The sequence below is a fragment of the Pezoporus wallicus genome, unplaced genomic scaffold, assembly GCF_028554395.1.
Source record: "Pezoporus wallicus isolate ANWC-B61680 ecotype Strahan unplaced genomic scaffold, APGP_CSIRO_Pwel_v1 scaffold_2696, whole genome shotgun sequence".
Taxonomy (NCBI): domain Eukaryota; kingdom Metazoa; phylum Chordata; class Aves; order Psittaciformes; family Psittacidae; genus Pezoporus; species Pezoporus wallicus.
Genome location: NW_026637439.1, coordinates 1585201 through 1600682, shown reverse-complemented (window position 1 = coordinate 1600682; position 15482 = coordinate 1585201). Strand labels below are relative to the sequence as shown.

The following is a 15482-nucleotide window of genomic DNA, read 5'->3' as shown; positions in this document are numbered from 1 at the left end:
AACACTGCGTAATCTCTGCAGTCTTTTTGTTCTGACCCAGAAGGCTCAGAGCCAGATTGAGTTGTAGTATACAGTTGTTGCTTTGCAGTTACACTGCAGGTACACTGCTTGCTCAACTCCTACTCAGCTGTTTCTTCACTGCACTTCATTAACAGTGCGTGACTGTTAATGCTACATCTGCTCCTATGCAATGATTCCTTTACAGAGCAGGTTTCACCTGTGCCCTTTCAATACTCATTTGCTTCTCTGGGAAAAGGGAGAGATGGTTGCAAAAGACGCTGTAGCTAGGCCTTCTTTTCTTTGAATTCCTCTGCTCCACCTTGTATTTCATACTCAACTATGTCAACTGTGTCTCTGAGGTAAGGTATTCTCTCTACAAGGCTGTAATAAAATCACAGGATAAAACAGGTATAGGTTAGGATGTAGTTTGTTAGGTTGAGACAGAGAGACTTCTCAGAGAACTAAATTGAGTGCTTTAAATACGTATGGCAGGCTGTGTTTTGACATACACCTTGCTGATAATCCAGTACTGTGAGAGGCTGGGGAAAAGACATGCACAGCTGCAGTGTCTTTTGGTTCCAAAAAACAACACTGCCTAAGAGAGCCTTCTGTCAATACCAGTCTTTCCAAGGACCTGCTGAGAATTAGATTTGCTGCTTCTGTGTTCCCCCTGGTTCCACCACCACTACCTGGAAAGGTGCAGAAGCAGCCCTGTTCTTGCTAGCTTGAGAACTGCACTTGGCAAAACAGTGTTCATTTTGTAATGCCAATTTCTCATTCTCAAGCTTCCCCAAGCACAGCTGGACTAAAATCTTAGTTTTGATGCCACTGAACTAGCCTCATATAGTCTCTGTTCTATTTTATTTGTTTTTGTTTTGTTTTTTCTATTTGCAAACAATTTATTCAGAAAATCTTCAATTTATTTACTTTTAGAAGCTCTTAACTCTTTCAAACAAAAGGTCAGGGGGTTGTGTGTGTGTTTCTGTCTTTTCCTTCCACAGAATCCACAGGCAGACAGGTCCTGAACAAGTTTTTTTCTAAGAGGGTTTCTGTAGTCAGCTCAGAGGCCATCACTGTTGTGACCATTTCCTCTTGTGCTGTCAGCTCAAATTGTGCCCAGAAACCTTCATACCAACAGCATTCATTATTGGGATAGGAACAGAATGGTATGCAGAGAAGAGAGGAGGAGAGGGGGCGCATCACCCTACTCGTAATTAGAAAGTGTTAGTAAAACATGGTATATTGCCTACCACGAGAGATTTGTGCCACTTCATTAGGGACATTGACAGTTATATTAAGCTGACTTCAATACATGTCACAAAGTCCTTGGTCAAACTAAACATCAGTGTTATCAGCTCTGTTCCCAGGCCTAAAGTCAGAAACACAGCGCTGCAAGAAGGAGTAAAAATGACTGCTACTGCTGAACTCAGGACAGCTATGTGCTTTGGTCTGGGGAAACCTCGAGTTTGGGCCAGGCTAGTAAGCAGGTATCCTCAAAGGATGCTTATGTTAGCCTGCGCAGATTTGCAATCTGTGACTGAATATCTCTCTCTCCAGAAGAAGTTCATTGACAAAAGATAAAATACGGCAGTCTGGCAATTCTGAAGAAGTTTACTACTGGGTTGATGAATCTCAAGCTGTTTCTTATTAGTTGAAACTTACCCATATGTCAGAAGCTACTCTGATTTTCTCACATCAGCATCCTGAGGAAGTCGTCAGTGCAGAAAGACAGTGCCACCGTGTTTTTTATCTTTATACATGATGGTAGAAACCAGTTTTAATCTGTCAGATTTAACTGGGGCAGTTGAAATCCTGAACCGCACCAGTTTTCCGTGCCACTAGGGGCAGCATCTGGCAGAGGAGTAAGGTAGGTGGTCGGATGTGGTAACAACTGTGTGATCTTAAGCCAACACTTCTGACTCCGAGAATCATCAAGGTAGCTTGAGGCTCCTTGTAAGGATGGACAACCGGGCTCCCTCTCAGCATGCAGCTTAATCCTGATAGCCTTCCTATTCTTGTAGAACTTCTTTTAATTGTCCTTATCTTGTAACTCTGGGGCATGCAGTTTTCCTGCCTCTTACTCACTTACTCATTAACCTCAGTAAGACTTCCTGCCTCAAGGCAGCACCAGACTCCTTGCTGCTGGGTGATTACCTGAGTGTCAGAAACGTGTAAACGTGCTGGGAGAAGCTGCTGTCTCTTCTAGCACCATGTTTCCTCAGTGTCACCCGTGTCAAGTGTCTGTGTCAGTTATTTGCAAGGTAAGGGTCTTAGCTGTGATCGAGAAACCCAAAACATTCTAGAATAAAATCCTAATTTAGGAATGAAAAGCGATACTGCATACAGTTGCTGTGAGGTCAGAAAGAATTACACTCATAATTGGCATTGCACAGTATTGTGCTAAAAAGGATCAACAATGAGCATGCAAATGCATCACTTGGAGAGTTCAGTGCAAAGCTGTGTAATGCTACTCTTCTGTACTTCGGTAGCAAAAATTAGCCCACTGAGAAAGGTCTAGTTGGTGTGTTTCCTTAATAGAAAGTGCAGATTTTAATCCACTTCAACACTGGAGTGAAAAAACGACTAAGCAACCAGTTTATTAAACTATCATTCTCAAAATAAAAGGTGAGGTGTTTGGGGTTTTGAGCAGATTTACCTGGAAATACCAGCCTTGGGGATTTCTTTAATACTAAAATATTCAAATGCTATGAAATGCTTTCTATCAAGTCAAGTAAGTGATTTAAAACATTTAATTTGATCAAAATCAGCCAAATTTGACTACTGAAGTGCATAGCTTCTTTCTTTTTTTTTTTCCTAGTGTGTATTACTGACCACTAATAAAGAGATAATACAAGATACCACCATTTAGCATTATGAGAAATGTGATATTCTGGAAAGGCCAATGGCATGTGCTTGTCTGTCCCCACATGCACCAACAGTCTCTTATCAGCCCCATCTAAGAGGTCTGTAGTTGCAGGTTGCTCTTGCCATGTGCTGGCAGATCATTCAGTGCTCTCTTTGCTATTACAGTTGCTCTGAGTGCCTCCCCAGACCTTCACAAACTTGAAGGTGATCCTCCAACTATAGCAGTAATGAATACCGCTATATTTGATATATGCTATAAGGGATGCCCCCTTGCTTTTTGTCAATCTACAGCTGGGCTATACTGTGCTGTGGCAGCTGGTCCTGGCATGATTCCTGGATACGCTGGCTTTTGGAAGATGTCCAAAGGCCATACCTTCTGAAAGCCTTTAGCTACCTAAGAGGATCTGGGGAGAAGTGGTCCATAATCCAGGTTCTGGTGTATACTTAGAAAAAAAAGAGAAAGTCATGCATTTATCATGGCCTGCAGCCACCCAGACTGCAAAGCAAGGATGGTCTGATCATGCCTTTGCATGGTGCTCCTCTTCACCAGAATACCTTTTCCAGAAGAAAGCATTCCAGCAACCATTGCAGCAGTCAAGCCATTAGCTGTAAAAGAGGTCCAGCTGGGATCTGAGCTGCGGTTTTCAGAATGTGTGCATGCACTTACTTGCACAGGCATTTCCCCTCCCTCCCATAACCTCATTTTTGACTAGTGTCTAATTACTACACTCGAGCAAAATAGACCTTTACCTAAAAAGCCATTTCACATCTTTTGTATTTTAACAAGCATATAAAGTCTAAATTTACACTATGAAGCTGAACTAATTTTATGTAAGAGGCCACCACAATGTGTAACAATCTGGTTTTGTTTTCTTTCTGAATGCATTTAAGCTTGGAAAGTTTTTCTGTTATCTCATTACACCTGAAAAACAGCAAAGTGGTAGATTTCTCTTTCTCATTGGATGCACTCTCTTTGTGCTCTTCCTTTTGCTAGCTGGCACAACCCAAAATCCTTTAATTACTGAAAAATCTTGAAACTACACAACATTGAAAACACCATTCCAAGTTGCAGCTTCCTTTTGGAAGGTATGAAGAAAATGGCATAACTCCTAATATTCTTACCCTAAAATACACTGAGCTGGTTCATACTATGCAAGTACTGAAGAAGCAGAGTGTCGTTTAGCATTCCTGGTAAATTACAATTTCCCTGTGCTATGCCAAAAAAGCTTTCTGCTTCACCACTAATAACTTTTAAGTTCTCTATAGAGGTAATAACACTGCATTCTTCTCACAGTGAAGGAGGACAGTGAGAACCTCTTCTATTACAGTCATCCATGCAGAAATGAGTAGGGAATGAGTAAAGTGGGTGCACGTAAAGGTGTAACATCTGCAAGTGTAACTGCAGTTGGGATTCAAGGGTAGTAATTTTCCTGGTGACCTGAGCAAAGCTGATGTGCCATGGTCACTGGTGCATATGAAACTGGTTGGATACCTTGAAGGCAGAGTTTTGTAGGCTGCCCAAAGGTAAATGACTTGAAGGGAAGTGCTTCTGGGGCTTCAGGTTCTGCCACTGTGCTCTGCTTGTGCACATGCTGAATGACAATGCAGCTTGCTCCCAGGGCAAACTGGCTTCTTACCCGGGGGATTTCTGGCAAGTGCTATGTAGTTACAGCTTCTAACTCAGTTCTATTCTTCATTTCTCGCTCCCTGGCACCTGAACTGAGACCAGACTTTTAATTTGATCCATTTGCTGATTTACTTTCTATGGGGCCATTTCTTGCCCCCATTCTGCCTGTCTCACTAAATCCTTCTAAAAGTATGTTCATAAAATTCCTTATACAAAGTAAGGCCAAAGCACTTTGCCTTTCTCTGCCGATGCTATGGACTCCCTGTCACTTGAAAGCCCTAAATAGGATTTAACATCTCTTCAAAGAGACACCCTGCCAAAATGAATAGTTTGAGGCAGGGATTATGAGTTGAAGATTCATGGCGAGCGAATCAGATTAGCCTTCTCTGGTTTCAGAGTATGTATTGGATGGGTAAACCTTATTCTAAATGCATTGATAGTTTCAGAGTGACAGTTCTTTTCACGCAGTAACAGCTGCTCATTGCTTTGCGATTAGCCTGCTTCATGCCTGCCAGTAGCACAGCAGGAAAGTTCAAGCCTTTCTGGTGATGAATTTTTCACTCAGAAAGCCAGGGTGCACATCCCAGGCTCTGGGGCTCTGACCAATTGAGAAGTGCATTATAGAGCTCTGCTCTTCAGTGCAAAGGCTGGCTTTACTCATGTTGGTGATAGCAGTGTTGGCTGGCACTTAAAAGAGGGCTGCATGCAGCAGGGAATTAACAGTGTTCCCCACTCAGTAAATGCGCCTTCCTATTGCAGACATGCTGATGTGTAGAACAGCCACCTAGGGCTCTTCCACCATATGTCACCTGCATCAGCCTCTCCTTGCAAGACAGTTTCATTTCTATATTAAACCTCAAATTCTCCTTCGTGTTTTGAGTTGATTTTGCAGATGTGGAAATTAAGCAAAGCTTGACCAGTCAGCATCTGGTGACTGTGTAGGAAGCTTAGACAAGAAATAGAAGATGACTGCAGTGTACTGAGTTGTTACTTTGCTGTGATGCTCACATTCCCATGCTTAACCACGTGCTTCAGGAAGCTATGTTTTGAAGTTAAAACCAGCAGTGGTTTTCCACTGCCTGTTTGCTGGCCACACTGCTTTCCTGTCTGTTGTTCAAGTCTTGATTCTGTCTCTTCAGCCCTGCCTCTGGGGAAAGGAGCTGCAGACTGGAGATGGTGTGCTGAGACTCCAACACCTAGTCCTGACCTGAGGCTGGGGCTGCTCTTGCTTCTTCAGGGCAGGAGTGTCATCCCATCAGTGCTTGCACTGCGGTGGGGTACTCTGGGATGCCCACAGGCTGGTGTGGTGTTGATGCGTGGATAAACTCCACAACTCATTAAAAGTTGTAAAGTAGGTATGCTTTTTATTCAGCGCTGAGACGCATAGGGATAATTCCTCAAAGATATGCGTATCTCAGTGTTGTTTCCCTCTACATTTATTCTCTAAAGTTATATATATTCATGAGGTTACACAATACGCCTAAACATATTCATGTCCTATCCCCTCTTCGTATTATAATGAGCCAGAAAGTCCTCTGCGCCTGCGCAGTGCCCCCCTCCGGTCGTGGGCAGGGGTCTCAAGATGAAGTAAATGAGTCTTCCTCCTCTGGGCAGGGGTCTTCAAGATGAAGTAAATGAGTCTTCCTCTTCTTGCACTTTTCACCTTTTCTAGTCTTTACATGTGGCCTTAGAGTTTAGTCATTATCCCAGCCGTAAATTCTCTGCTTCTCCCCTTTATCAGTAGAGTTTGGTCAGTTTCCCGGCCATAAATTCTCTGCTCCTTCCCCTTATCAGTAGAGTTTGATCAGTGTTCCATCTGTAAATCCTCTGCTTTTCCCTTTATCAGTAGATTCAGGCATCTGTTCATTAACAGGACCGGAGGCCTCTGTTTTGCTTAGCAGGCATTTACAACAGATAGTCTATTTGTTTAAACAAATTCCTCTAGCAAACAAATTCCTCTAACCCCCTTGCACAATTCCCCGTCCAACCCCCCTGTACTACCCCCTGCACTACCCCCCTGTACACTGGTCAACCCTTTGCATCAGTGTCCTTTGAGCTAAATAACCATCTGCTTGACAGAATGAATCTTGTTTCAGTGGTAAATAGCTGAGTATGTACAGATATTAGAGCACCAGTAAAAGCACAGCACATGTCTGTTTTTTACAAACTACCCTCAAGGTAACGCTGCTCTCTTCCACCCCCAGTATAACACTAAACTACGTAACGATTCATCGGATGATCCACTTCCTAAAGCGTTGACTTCCTCTTTGTTTACACACACCAAATGTGGAACGAGGAAGGGGTTTTACACAATACATACTGCAATCCACACCAATGTCCTTTTCGGAAGGTGTAGCTACGTTATCTACATGTGTGTACCTGCATGCAGTTTAACAGCTTTGAGACACACTGAATTCCTAAAGTTAGGGCAGTTTAAGACTATAAACAAAGCTCCAGAGAATTTCAGTATTAAAGAGCACATACACATGAGGCAAGCAAGCATACAGCGTGAGTCTTTCCATAGAGAACTTCAGCAAAGACGTCCATCACCGTGCCGGAAAAGAGGAGATCCTCAACCACCGTTTAGTGCTACACCTGGGTCCTCGCAACTGATGCTGAAGAGAGTATTTTGGAAACACTGGGAAAGGTCTCAGCTTCTGCTAGGAAAGCACAGCCCTCAAGCCACTCTTTGAGCAGCCCTGACTTTTCCATAAAGGTGTCGGGCTGTTAATGGCCGTGGGGCGCCGCAAGGCAGTTTGAAACCGAGGCTGGTGCTCTGTAGTGTTAAATTTGACGCCTGGTGTTTTAAGATCCACCTGTTTATACCCCTTATTCCGTGAATTCGTGAAATTCTGATTGCTAAAAAGCAGGTGCTTTAGCTGGTGTACGAGCAGGCGACTGGCACAGCCCGGCGGGGACGGTCCTGCACGGATTCACTCTTAACGTGTCAGCTGCGGACGGAGCAGCTGCTTCTGCCGCCTCGGGAAGCGAAGGGGACAGGCTCGCCCGCGGCGCGCCGGCTGCCGGGCAGGACGCGATGCGGGACCCCGGCCGCTCTGGGGGCACCGAGCCCTCCGCCGGGGGCCGCGGACCCGCCTCGGGGGGTACACACAGCGACACCCGCCCGCCGCCCGCCACGCTCGCTGCGGGCGCGGGCCCCCCCCGCGGCGCGGGCTGACGACAGCGGAAGCCAGGCAGCGGGGCCGGGCTGAGGGCGTCGCGGTCGGCGGCGGGGCGGAGGCGGTGGCGCTCGCTCTGCTGCCCTCCGCGCCGTGCCCAGCCCAGCCCAGCGCGGCCCGGACCGCTCCCGCATGAGAGAGGCAGCGGGGGAGCCAGGCCGCGCCGCGCCGCCGGCATGTCCGCGCACTGCTGCGCCGGCCAGGTACGGGGCTGGCGCGCGGGAGGCCGGCAGGTGCTCGGCGGGAGGTGCGGGAGCCGCCAGCCGCACCGCAGCGCGCCGGAGCGGGGCATCCCCGGGACGCGACGCCGGGCCCTGCCGGCGGTGCGGCGGCTGCCTGGGGAGCCGGGGTAGCGCCAGAGTGGTGACGCCCGTGGCGAGGCACGGAGAGCCCGGGACAGGACGGGACAGGTCAGGGCCGGGGGTCCGCGTCCTTCCGCTGCCCCTGGCCGGAGCCTGGCGATCTCCGCGGTAAGGCTCCGCGGGAGCCGTCTTCCAAGCGCAGGTCGGGCGTTAAACTGGGGGAGCCGAGTGCCGCGGAGGCGCCTGTGCGTAGGGCCGGGCTGTTCGAGTGCTTACAGCGGTGTTTCAGGGGAGGGTCCTGGTGGATTCCCCGCGTGTTTCGGGGGGGAAGCTGGTCGCCACCTGCCTCCACTGGGTGCATCTCCGCCTGCGCCGCGCAGCGGGGTTCGGGTGGGACGGGGATGCTGCAGCCTGCCCTGAGAGGAGCAGCTCCCACAGGGGTGACGGATTATTCGAAGCGACGAGAGGCGGTCAGGTAATCGCCACTGGTGCCTGGTGCTGGGGAGGCGAGAAGTGTAAGAAGTGGAATGGACTTAACATTTCTCTTAACTGCTGGCGCTCCTCAGAGCCTTCCACAAACTCCTTCAAATCTGGCTTGTGGGCTTCAAATCAGCAAGTGCAGGTGCTGGAGGAGGAAGTGAGGGATGAGAGCAAGTGGTGACGGAGGGCAGTGCAGGACCTTCAGCATCTATGGTGGGGAGTCAGTGCTCCATGTCTTACCAGGGTGCACCTTGTTTCTTGACTGCACCGCCTCTCATGAATGAAGGACCATGGACTTGCAGGAGAAAGGTGGTAGCAAGGCCGTGTCCAGACCTCCTCCTTAGTTTCGCTCCAGGGAAGGATTCCTGTCCTTATTAGTTGCCTCTCTAGTGTGGTGTTAGACTGCATCACCGCCAGGCACTTTATTTTGTGCTTCATTTTCCCAAATCTCGGCTTCTGCAATAGAAACCCATTACTACACGTGTACTGCTTACTGCCCATGTCTCATATGCAATGGACTAGCCAATTAGTGTATTCTTGTTGTTTTACATATTTAAACACTTTGCGGTTTTAAGTCTAGCGTTGTTTTGTCTTTGATCACTCTGTCCACCCTCAGCGTCTCATTATTCCCATGCTTTTGTGTGAACCAATTGGAAGAAAGCCTCAGATCTCTCCTGAAGGTTGAATCCCGGGCTAGCCTTGGTCTTCTGGCTATGGTTCTTCCAGTCTCCATTGGGCTGGGAGGATTGCTGAGCGTGCCTCTGCACACATCCCCTCCAGGAGCTTCCCCATGCCTTGCCAAGCAGCCCTGGGTGGTCTCGGGAGACAGCAGTAACCAACCACATTTGCTGATGCTCCTCTTAGAGCAGGACGCCTCCCTGACTGCTGCTTCGCGTCCGTTTTGGCAGCTTGTGAAGCAGCTTCTGGAGCAGCTCACAAAGTGCTGTTAGTGGGTGCTGTTACTGCCGTGGTTCGTGGCCGTTTGCATTTGCATGGCTTTTTCTTGGTGTAGCTCATGGAGAAGTAACTCAATGCCAAGAGGCAGGAACCGTTGTGAGACTTGTGTGGTGAATGGCATGACTCGTGTGGTGAATGGCATGGCTTTAGTGTGACCAAACTTTGAGGCATTCTTAAAGCCACTGCGTAGTAATAGCTGAAAGTAATGTGCTTTACTGACACTGATGTGTCACTGTGGAGTCTGTGAATAAACTGAACTCCTCAGTGATGCTGGAGCCAAAGCAAAAGCTCTGAAGTGCATGCAGTCATAGTGCCAAAATTATGTAATACCCTGGGGAGATGTATCCTGCTGGCTGAAGCACTATTCTGGATGTAAGGCTTATCTGTGCTAAGTATGGCATATTGCTGGAGTTAAACCAGCAAACTTAGTGTGGATAACCTTTTTACAGGCTAAGATGATAAATGGCTTAAACCACATTTCGATAGCATGCAGTGTAACTTTTGTTAAAAGAAAAATGGTCTGCCTTCATGGCTTGATTTATTCCAGCCTTGATGAGGGGATATTTGCTTAACATTCACCAGAAAAAACAAAAGGGATAGAAGTTCTTCTTTCCCTCCCAACCCAGCTTCCTCAGGTATTTTATGGGTAGTGATAATCAAGCTGGAAAACTGAGAAGGAATTTGGCTGCTCCTTAAATGTTCCCCCAAAGATGCAGTTGACCCTGTCTCCAGAAACAGAGATGGTGTGCCTGAGGACAGATGGAACTTCATACAAGTCCTGAAAACCTACATTGAGGTTGGGTAACTCCTTTTTCCCTAAAATGTATATAATGGGGTTGATATCCCATGGGGCAAGGGGTTTTTAGAAAAAGTACTTTTGTCCTGTATGTATCTTGTGTCCATCTCTGTTTCTGTGGATCTGCTTTCCTAGAACTGCCTGCAAACTTTGGTATTATCCTTCTGAGCTGTGAAGCTGCAGTTACCCAATGTGGATGTCCGTAGCTGATATCAGAGTTCTGTTGTGAGTTAACATCACCTGAATACCCATTTTATTCTCCTTGAGTAATGCCAGCAAATTTTCCTGGTGTGAAGTAGACGCAGAGTGATCCGTACTTTTGGGTCAAACCACGCTATACATCTAGTTGATGGTGCCTGTCAGTAAATGAATTCAGGCTTCACAGCCCAGATTCCTGTTGTTAAAGGATACAGCGGCAAGCTGCCAAACTTCAATGTACTTCGGTTATGCTGATTTTGCACTCAAAAATTATTTAGAATAGTCTTAATTAATGTTGCTGTGTGACTTGTATCCTTGCCAGGGGGACCCTGGGAACTTGGTTTCAGGGAACTTGGCCATTTATAAATTGTAATTTCTGAAGTTGTTTTTTATCAAGCAGTGTACAACCTTGTTTCGAAGAGAACTGCAGTTTTTAGGTTTCTGAGCTGTAATAAGCTTGCTAAGTGTTTCTTCTTTTGCTAGTGCTTCGTTGGTAGGCCTATTTTGAGAACACAGTGAGAATACAGTTTGGCTTGGGCCTCCACAATGCTTTTGATTACATAAAAACATCTGCTTAAATTGACGGGAAACAGAATTTTACATTTGGCTTTTCTTCAGTAGTTATTCTCAAGGGAATAAAGTTGAGATCATGGTTAAGAAAAGCAGCTGTTGCAGAAAATCTTTATTACAATGAATATGTTTTTTCCAGAGTTAAACAAATGTAATTTATATTGTTAACATTAATTGGGGGGGAGGGGGGGCGGGGGGCAGTATTTTGTAACTGGATTTTTTCAAGAAGATGGATTTTTCAATAAGAACTGGTAGTTATCAAAGCTTATAAAGCTATTTCTGAAGGTCTATTAAATCTTGAGTGATTTTCTTAGTATTGTTCGGCACTTAGAATTCTATCATATGCTATAGTAAATGCAATAAGGGTGTAAGATTTTTATTTATACCCAGACCTCTTTATTCTAAAGTTTGGGGGGTTAGGGGTTTGGTTTTGGGTTTAGGTTTTGGATATTTTTTTTAATAGAAAATAAATGCTTTATTTGTAATTGCCTCAGCCAGTCTTACGACTTCTGAGGCTCATGGCTTTTGGATCAAGGGAGGGAAGCCCTGCCATGTGCTCCATGGCTGCATGCCTCTCTACTACTGTCTGTTTGCATCTGCAGGCTGAGGAGGGTCTTGCAGTCCTGTCCTCGTGGTCTTCTCTTTTCATCACAGGGTGAAAAGGGTGGCTCTGTCATCCTCGTCCAGGTTTGTGTCCCCTGGGGATGCTGGGGCGTTGGTGGGAGCATGTGCATGGTGTGATATGCTGCAGTGCTGTGGAATGGTTCCTGGCTCCACTCCACATGGTGCTCCCCAAAACACATCCTGCCTTTTCAAGCCACCGCCAGTGCTATTAATCGTGGCCGAAGAAGAAACTAGCTGTCTGTGGTCTGTATTGTAGTTCATTCCACTTAAATGCAGTTAGGAAAAACAGATTTGTGAAGAACTTTTTTCCCCAGTTTGCAGAAACATGGAGGTTTTGTTTTAAATAACTGGCTGCCTGAACAACTGAATTAGCAAAGCCTACTTTTCTGCAGCTTTGTCCATTGAGCTTACATCTATTCCCTACCTGTTAAATACGGAACTCGTGTTGCAGACTTTTCCTTGCTCAGGTTTGAGAGATCATTTTTGTCTGCTAAACCTTTTGCCTATTTTCAAGGAAATAGTAATAACGTAGTATCTTTGAGGCCCCTATCTGCCTGCTGTAGCTGGATAAGATTTGCTGCTGGAGTAAAAAATGATTAGATAGGGAAGAAAAGGCAACCAAAAGACAGTGAGATCCTTGAAGTGTTGTATCATCCGACACTTGCGTCACTATGTTGGAATCTTTGCCCTGGCACTGCATAAGAAGCAGAGGAGACTGTCTCATTCTAGCAGAAGATAGTTTTTCTCATTCCTGCTTAATCTTCCATTGCTGCTTGATATATTTTTTTTAGTCTTTTTCTCTCACATCCCATAGATTGGTTGCATTCTGGGTTTAAAGAAACAGCTTAAATATCCATGGCTCTACAGCTGTGGAGTGAAGGCAGTATAAGAACAGGACCTTCACTTTTAAGGACAAGGGGATACTTTTCTGCAGAAGGATATAAGTCCTAGTACTGCTTTTATTTTGATTTTTGCAACTGTAGGTATTCCAGGGTGCTTTTGCTGTCACTGAGACTTTCATTACAGGGGATGCACTCGCAGTTGGTGGCGCAAGACACTCTTGTTTTGGGGGAGCCTGGAAGCCTGAGCTATGACTACAGGATAAGCTCTCATATGGAGCTGGCAACTGCTGCTGACTGCTGTCATCCCAAATACCTGCTGAGGCTAGGTGGTGTTCTCAACTTAGCCATGTGAAGATGTGTGGACCTTAGATTGCTTCCAAGGTCCTTTGCATACCTGAACTAATGGCACTTTCATTTCTTTCTTAACTGTGTGGGCTCCAATATGTTTTTACATGTTTATTTCCTGACCTCCTAGAATTTTAGGCTGTGATCAACCATTCTACCAACTGAATTTTGCCTACTGCATTATTCAGGTCACTGAAGAGACACCTTCAATGTCAGTATGTGCTACAGCATGAGACAGTGAGGGACTGGGGCAGTCAGAGCTGAGAATGACAATAGTGTTCATCCATGATAGCATGTGGGGGAAGGTTCCCCCCTTGTTTGTTTTGAAGGGAGTCCTGACACACCCAGTAATGTCATTTCATTTTAATTAGTGATAACTATGTGTGGACTGATGTGTGCAGTTTAGTGGTTGGAGCTTCCAGCAATTAGAGGTGGTGTGTGCTCAAGTATCTAAACATACAAATGTTCACAGGTGAAAAATGAAAAGTTTTGCACTTCTTTCTGTCTAGCGCAGGGCTGATACAAAACTTGTCAACCTGTCGTCTCTCACACTGAGTTTTAGCAGGAACCATTCTTAGCATTCTTAGTGTGAAGAGACCTATCTTATACGTTTTTTTTTTTCCTTGGCTTATATTACAGTCACTGGCAAAACAGTGTTCAGGAGTACTATTCAAGATACTTCTTGAGTACTCACTGTATTTTGAAATGCTTATCAAGAAGTAAGCAATAGAAGATGTGAGCAGGATCCATCTTGAGCCTGCCAATCTGGAAATGTATGAAGCTTATGAAGTTGGCTCCTGGAGACACTGATCTAAACTGAAACACCTTTAACAGTGCTTTGAGCAGGCAGATTTTTTAATTTTTTTTTAATATGATGTGGTGATATGATATGATATTCATGATATCATCAGTTCATGTTTTGTACCAGCAGTTTCTGTAACTTTGTACGAAGTGTTAATCATAGAGTCAGAATGGTTTGGGTTGGAAAGGACCTTAAGATCGTCTGATTCCAACTCCCCTGCCATAGGCAGGGGCACTTTCCACTAGACCAGGTTGCTCCAAGCCCATCCAACCTGGCCTTGAACACTGCCAGGGATGGGGCAGCCACAGCTTCTCTGGGCACCCCGTGCCAGCGCCTCAGCACCCTCATGGGGAAGAACTTCCTAATATCCAATCTAAATCTCTCCTGTTCAAGTTTAAACCTATTACCCCTGGTCCTATCACTACATGCCATGATGAAGAGTCCCTCTCCAGCATCCTTGTAGGCCCCCTTCAGATACTGGAAGGCTGCTATGAGGTGTCCACGCAGCCTTCTCTTCTCCAGGCTGAACAGCCCCAGCTTTCTCAGCTTGTGTTTGTATATCTTTGTTATGTCTTTTTTTTTTTTTTTTCCCTGCCTTAAAGTCCTCTTGGACTCAGTAATGGAACCACCTTTTAAAGACACAACATCTTTGTGGAACAGCTCAGAGCTTTTAATTCACTCAGAAGTGAAGCAGTTGTTCCAGATAGATGCTTTTAAGTTCATGCATACAGACGTTTCATTTGAACTGCTTCTTCACTGCAGTGGTACATGGACTTAAGCAGTTACTGCCCTGCCCTTCAATCTCTGTCCCTGGCTGTGCACCACATTTCATCTGCATCAGCCGCTCAACCTCTAGAGTCCTGGTCTCAAACATCAGAGCTAACCTGCAGAAAACCTGCTCACTGTATGAAGTGATGGCCTCAAGTTGTCAGACTTTGCATTGCTGACTTGTCTTTTTAATCTTCCAGTTGTTCTGTTAACAGGTCTTCTGCTGTGAAAGGCAGAGAGGCGTCTGCAGCATGAGCTGGAATGAGAAAACTGTGAAATATGAAATGATAGGAAAGGCCAGTTGAGCCTGTCACCCAGCAGAGTTTGCTTTTAATGGAGATTGTCAAGGGATCGATGCAAGGAAGCTTCAGGATCAGATCACTGATGAAAATAGTGGTCTCTTTTCAGCAGTGACCTGAGAGTATGTTTAAAATTGCTCCCAAAAGCACATAGGCATGATTGAAGGGCAGGTAGAGCAGAGGGTGCTATTGAACCATTAACAAAGTGTTTGGCTTGCTAGATGCTCTTACATGTAACTCCCGTGGCATAGCCCCAGTGCAAATAAAACTTACCTTTTAAGTACAGCCACTGGCTGCCTATGCAAGATGTGCATGGAGGGCAGGCTTTGCAGGAGAGTCTCACCCCCTCTGTGGCTGCACACACTGGGGAGAGGAGCCAGGGCTGGGTGCTTTGCAGTGGGGCTGATGATGCTGCCATGATCTTGTAGGAGAAATCTGAGGGAGTGCAGGAATAAACCCCAAACAATTTAGGTGCTGGGAGGAAAAGTCTGAAAGCCTTCAAATGAGACTGAGGGTAAATGGCTTGGGTTCCTTCTTTGATGAGTGGGGAGAAAAGACCAGGTAATTAAAAGGCCCTGTAAGCTAGTGGAGAAAGCTGCATCAAGAACAGTGCCTAGGAACTGCAGCAGACAAATTAGAAGGTGGGAGGTTTTTTTTTTTTTTATGGTTTTGGTGATAGCTATAAGCAACCAAAGGGACAGACAGTCCACCTCATACTGCTGTCAAATCCAGATGGTCTATGCTAATGAAAAATAGCCATACTGCTGGGGAACTGGGTGATGTGATGCATTGCGGGGCTCATGGCAGACTAAACAATTGTCTTGATTT

General features: G+C 45.8%; 1 protein-coding gene across 1 annotated transcript in view; it reads left to right on the top strand.

Moving 5' to 3' along the window:
* Positions 1 to 7755: 7755 nt before the first annotated feature.
* Positions 7756 to 15482, top strand: part of SERINC5 (serine incorporator 5) — a 35442-nt gene continuing 27715 nt past the window's right edge. The window contains exon 1 of the mRNA XM_057405462.1: positions 7756 to 7874. Coding sequence (XP_057261445.1) covers positions 7848 to 7874 — 27 coding nt within the window. The 5' untranslated portion in view covers positions 7756 to 7847. The remainder of the gene's footprint in view (positions 7875 to 15482) is intronic.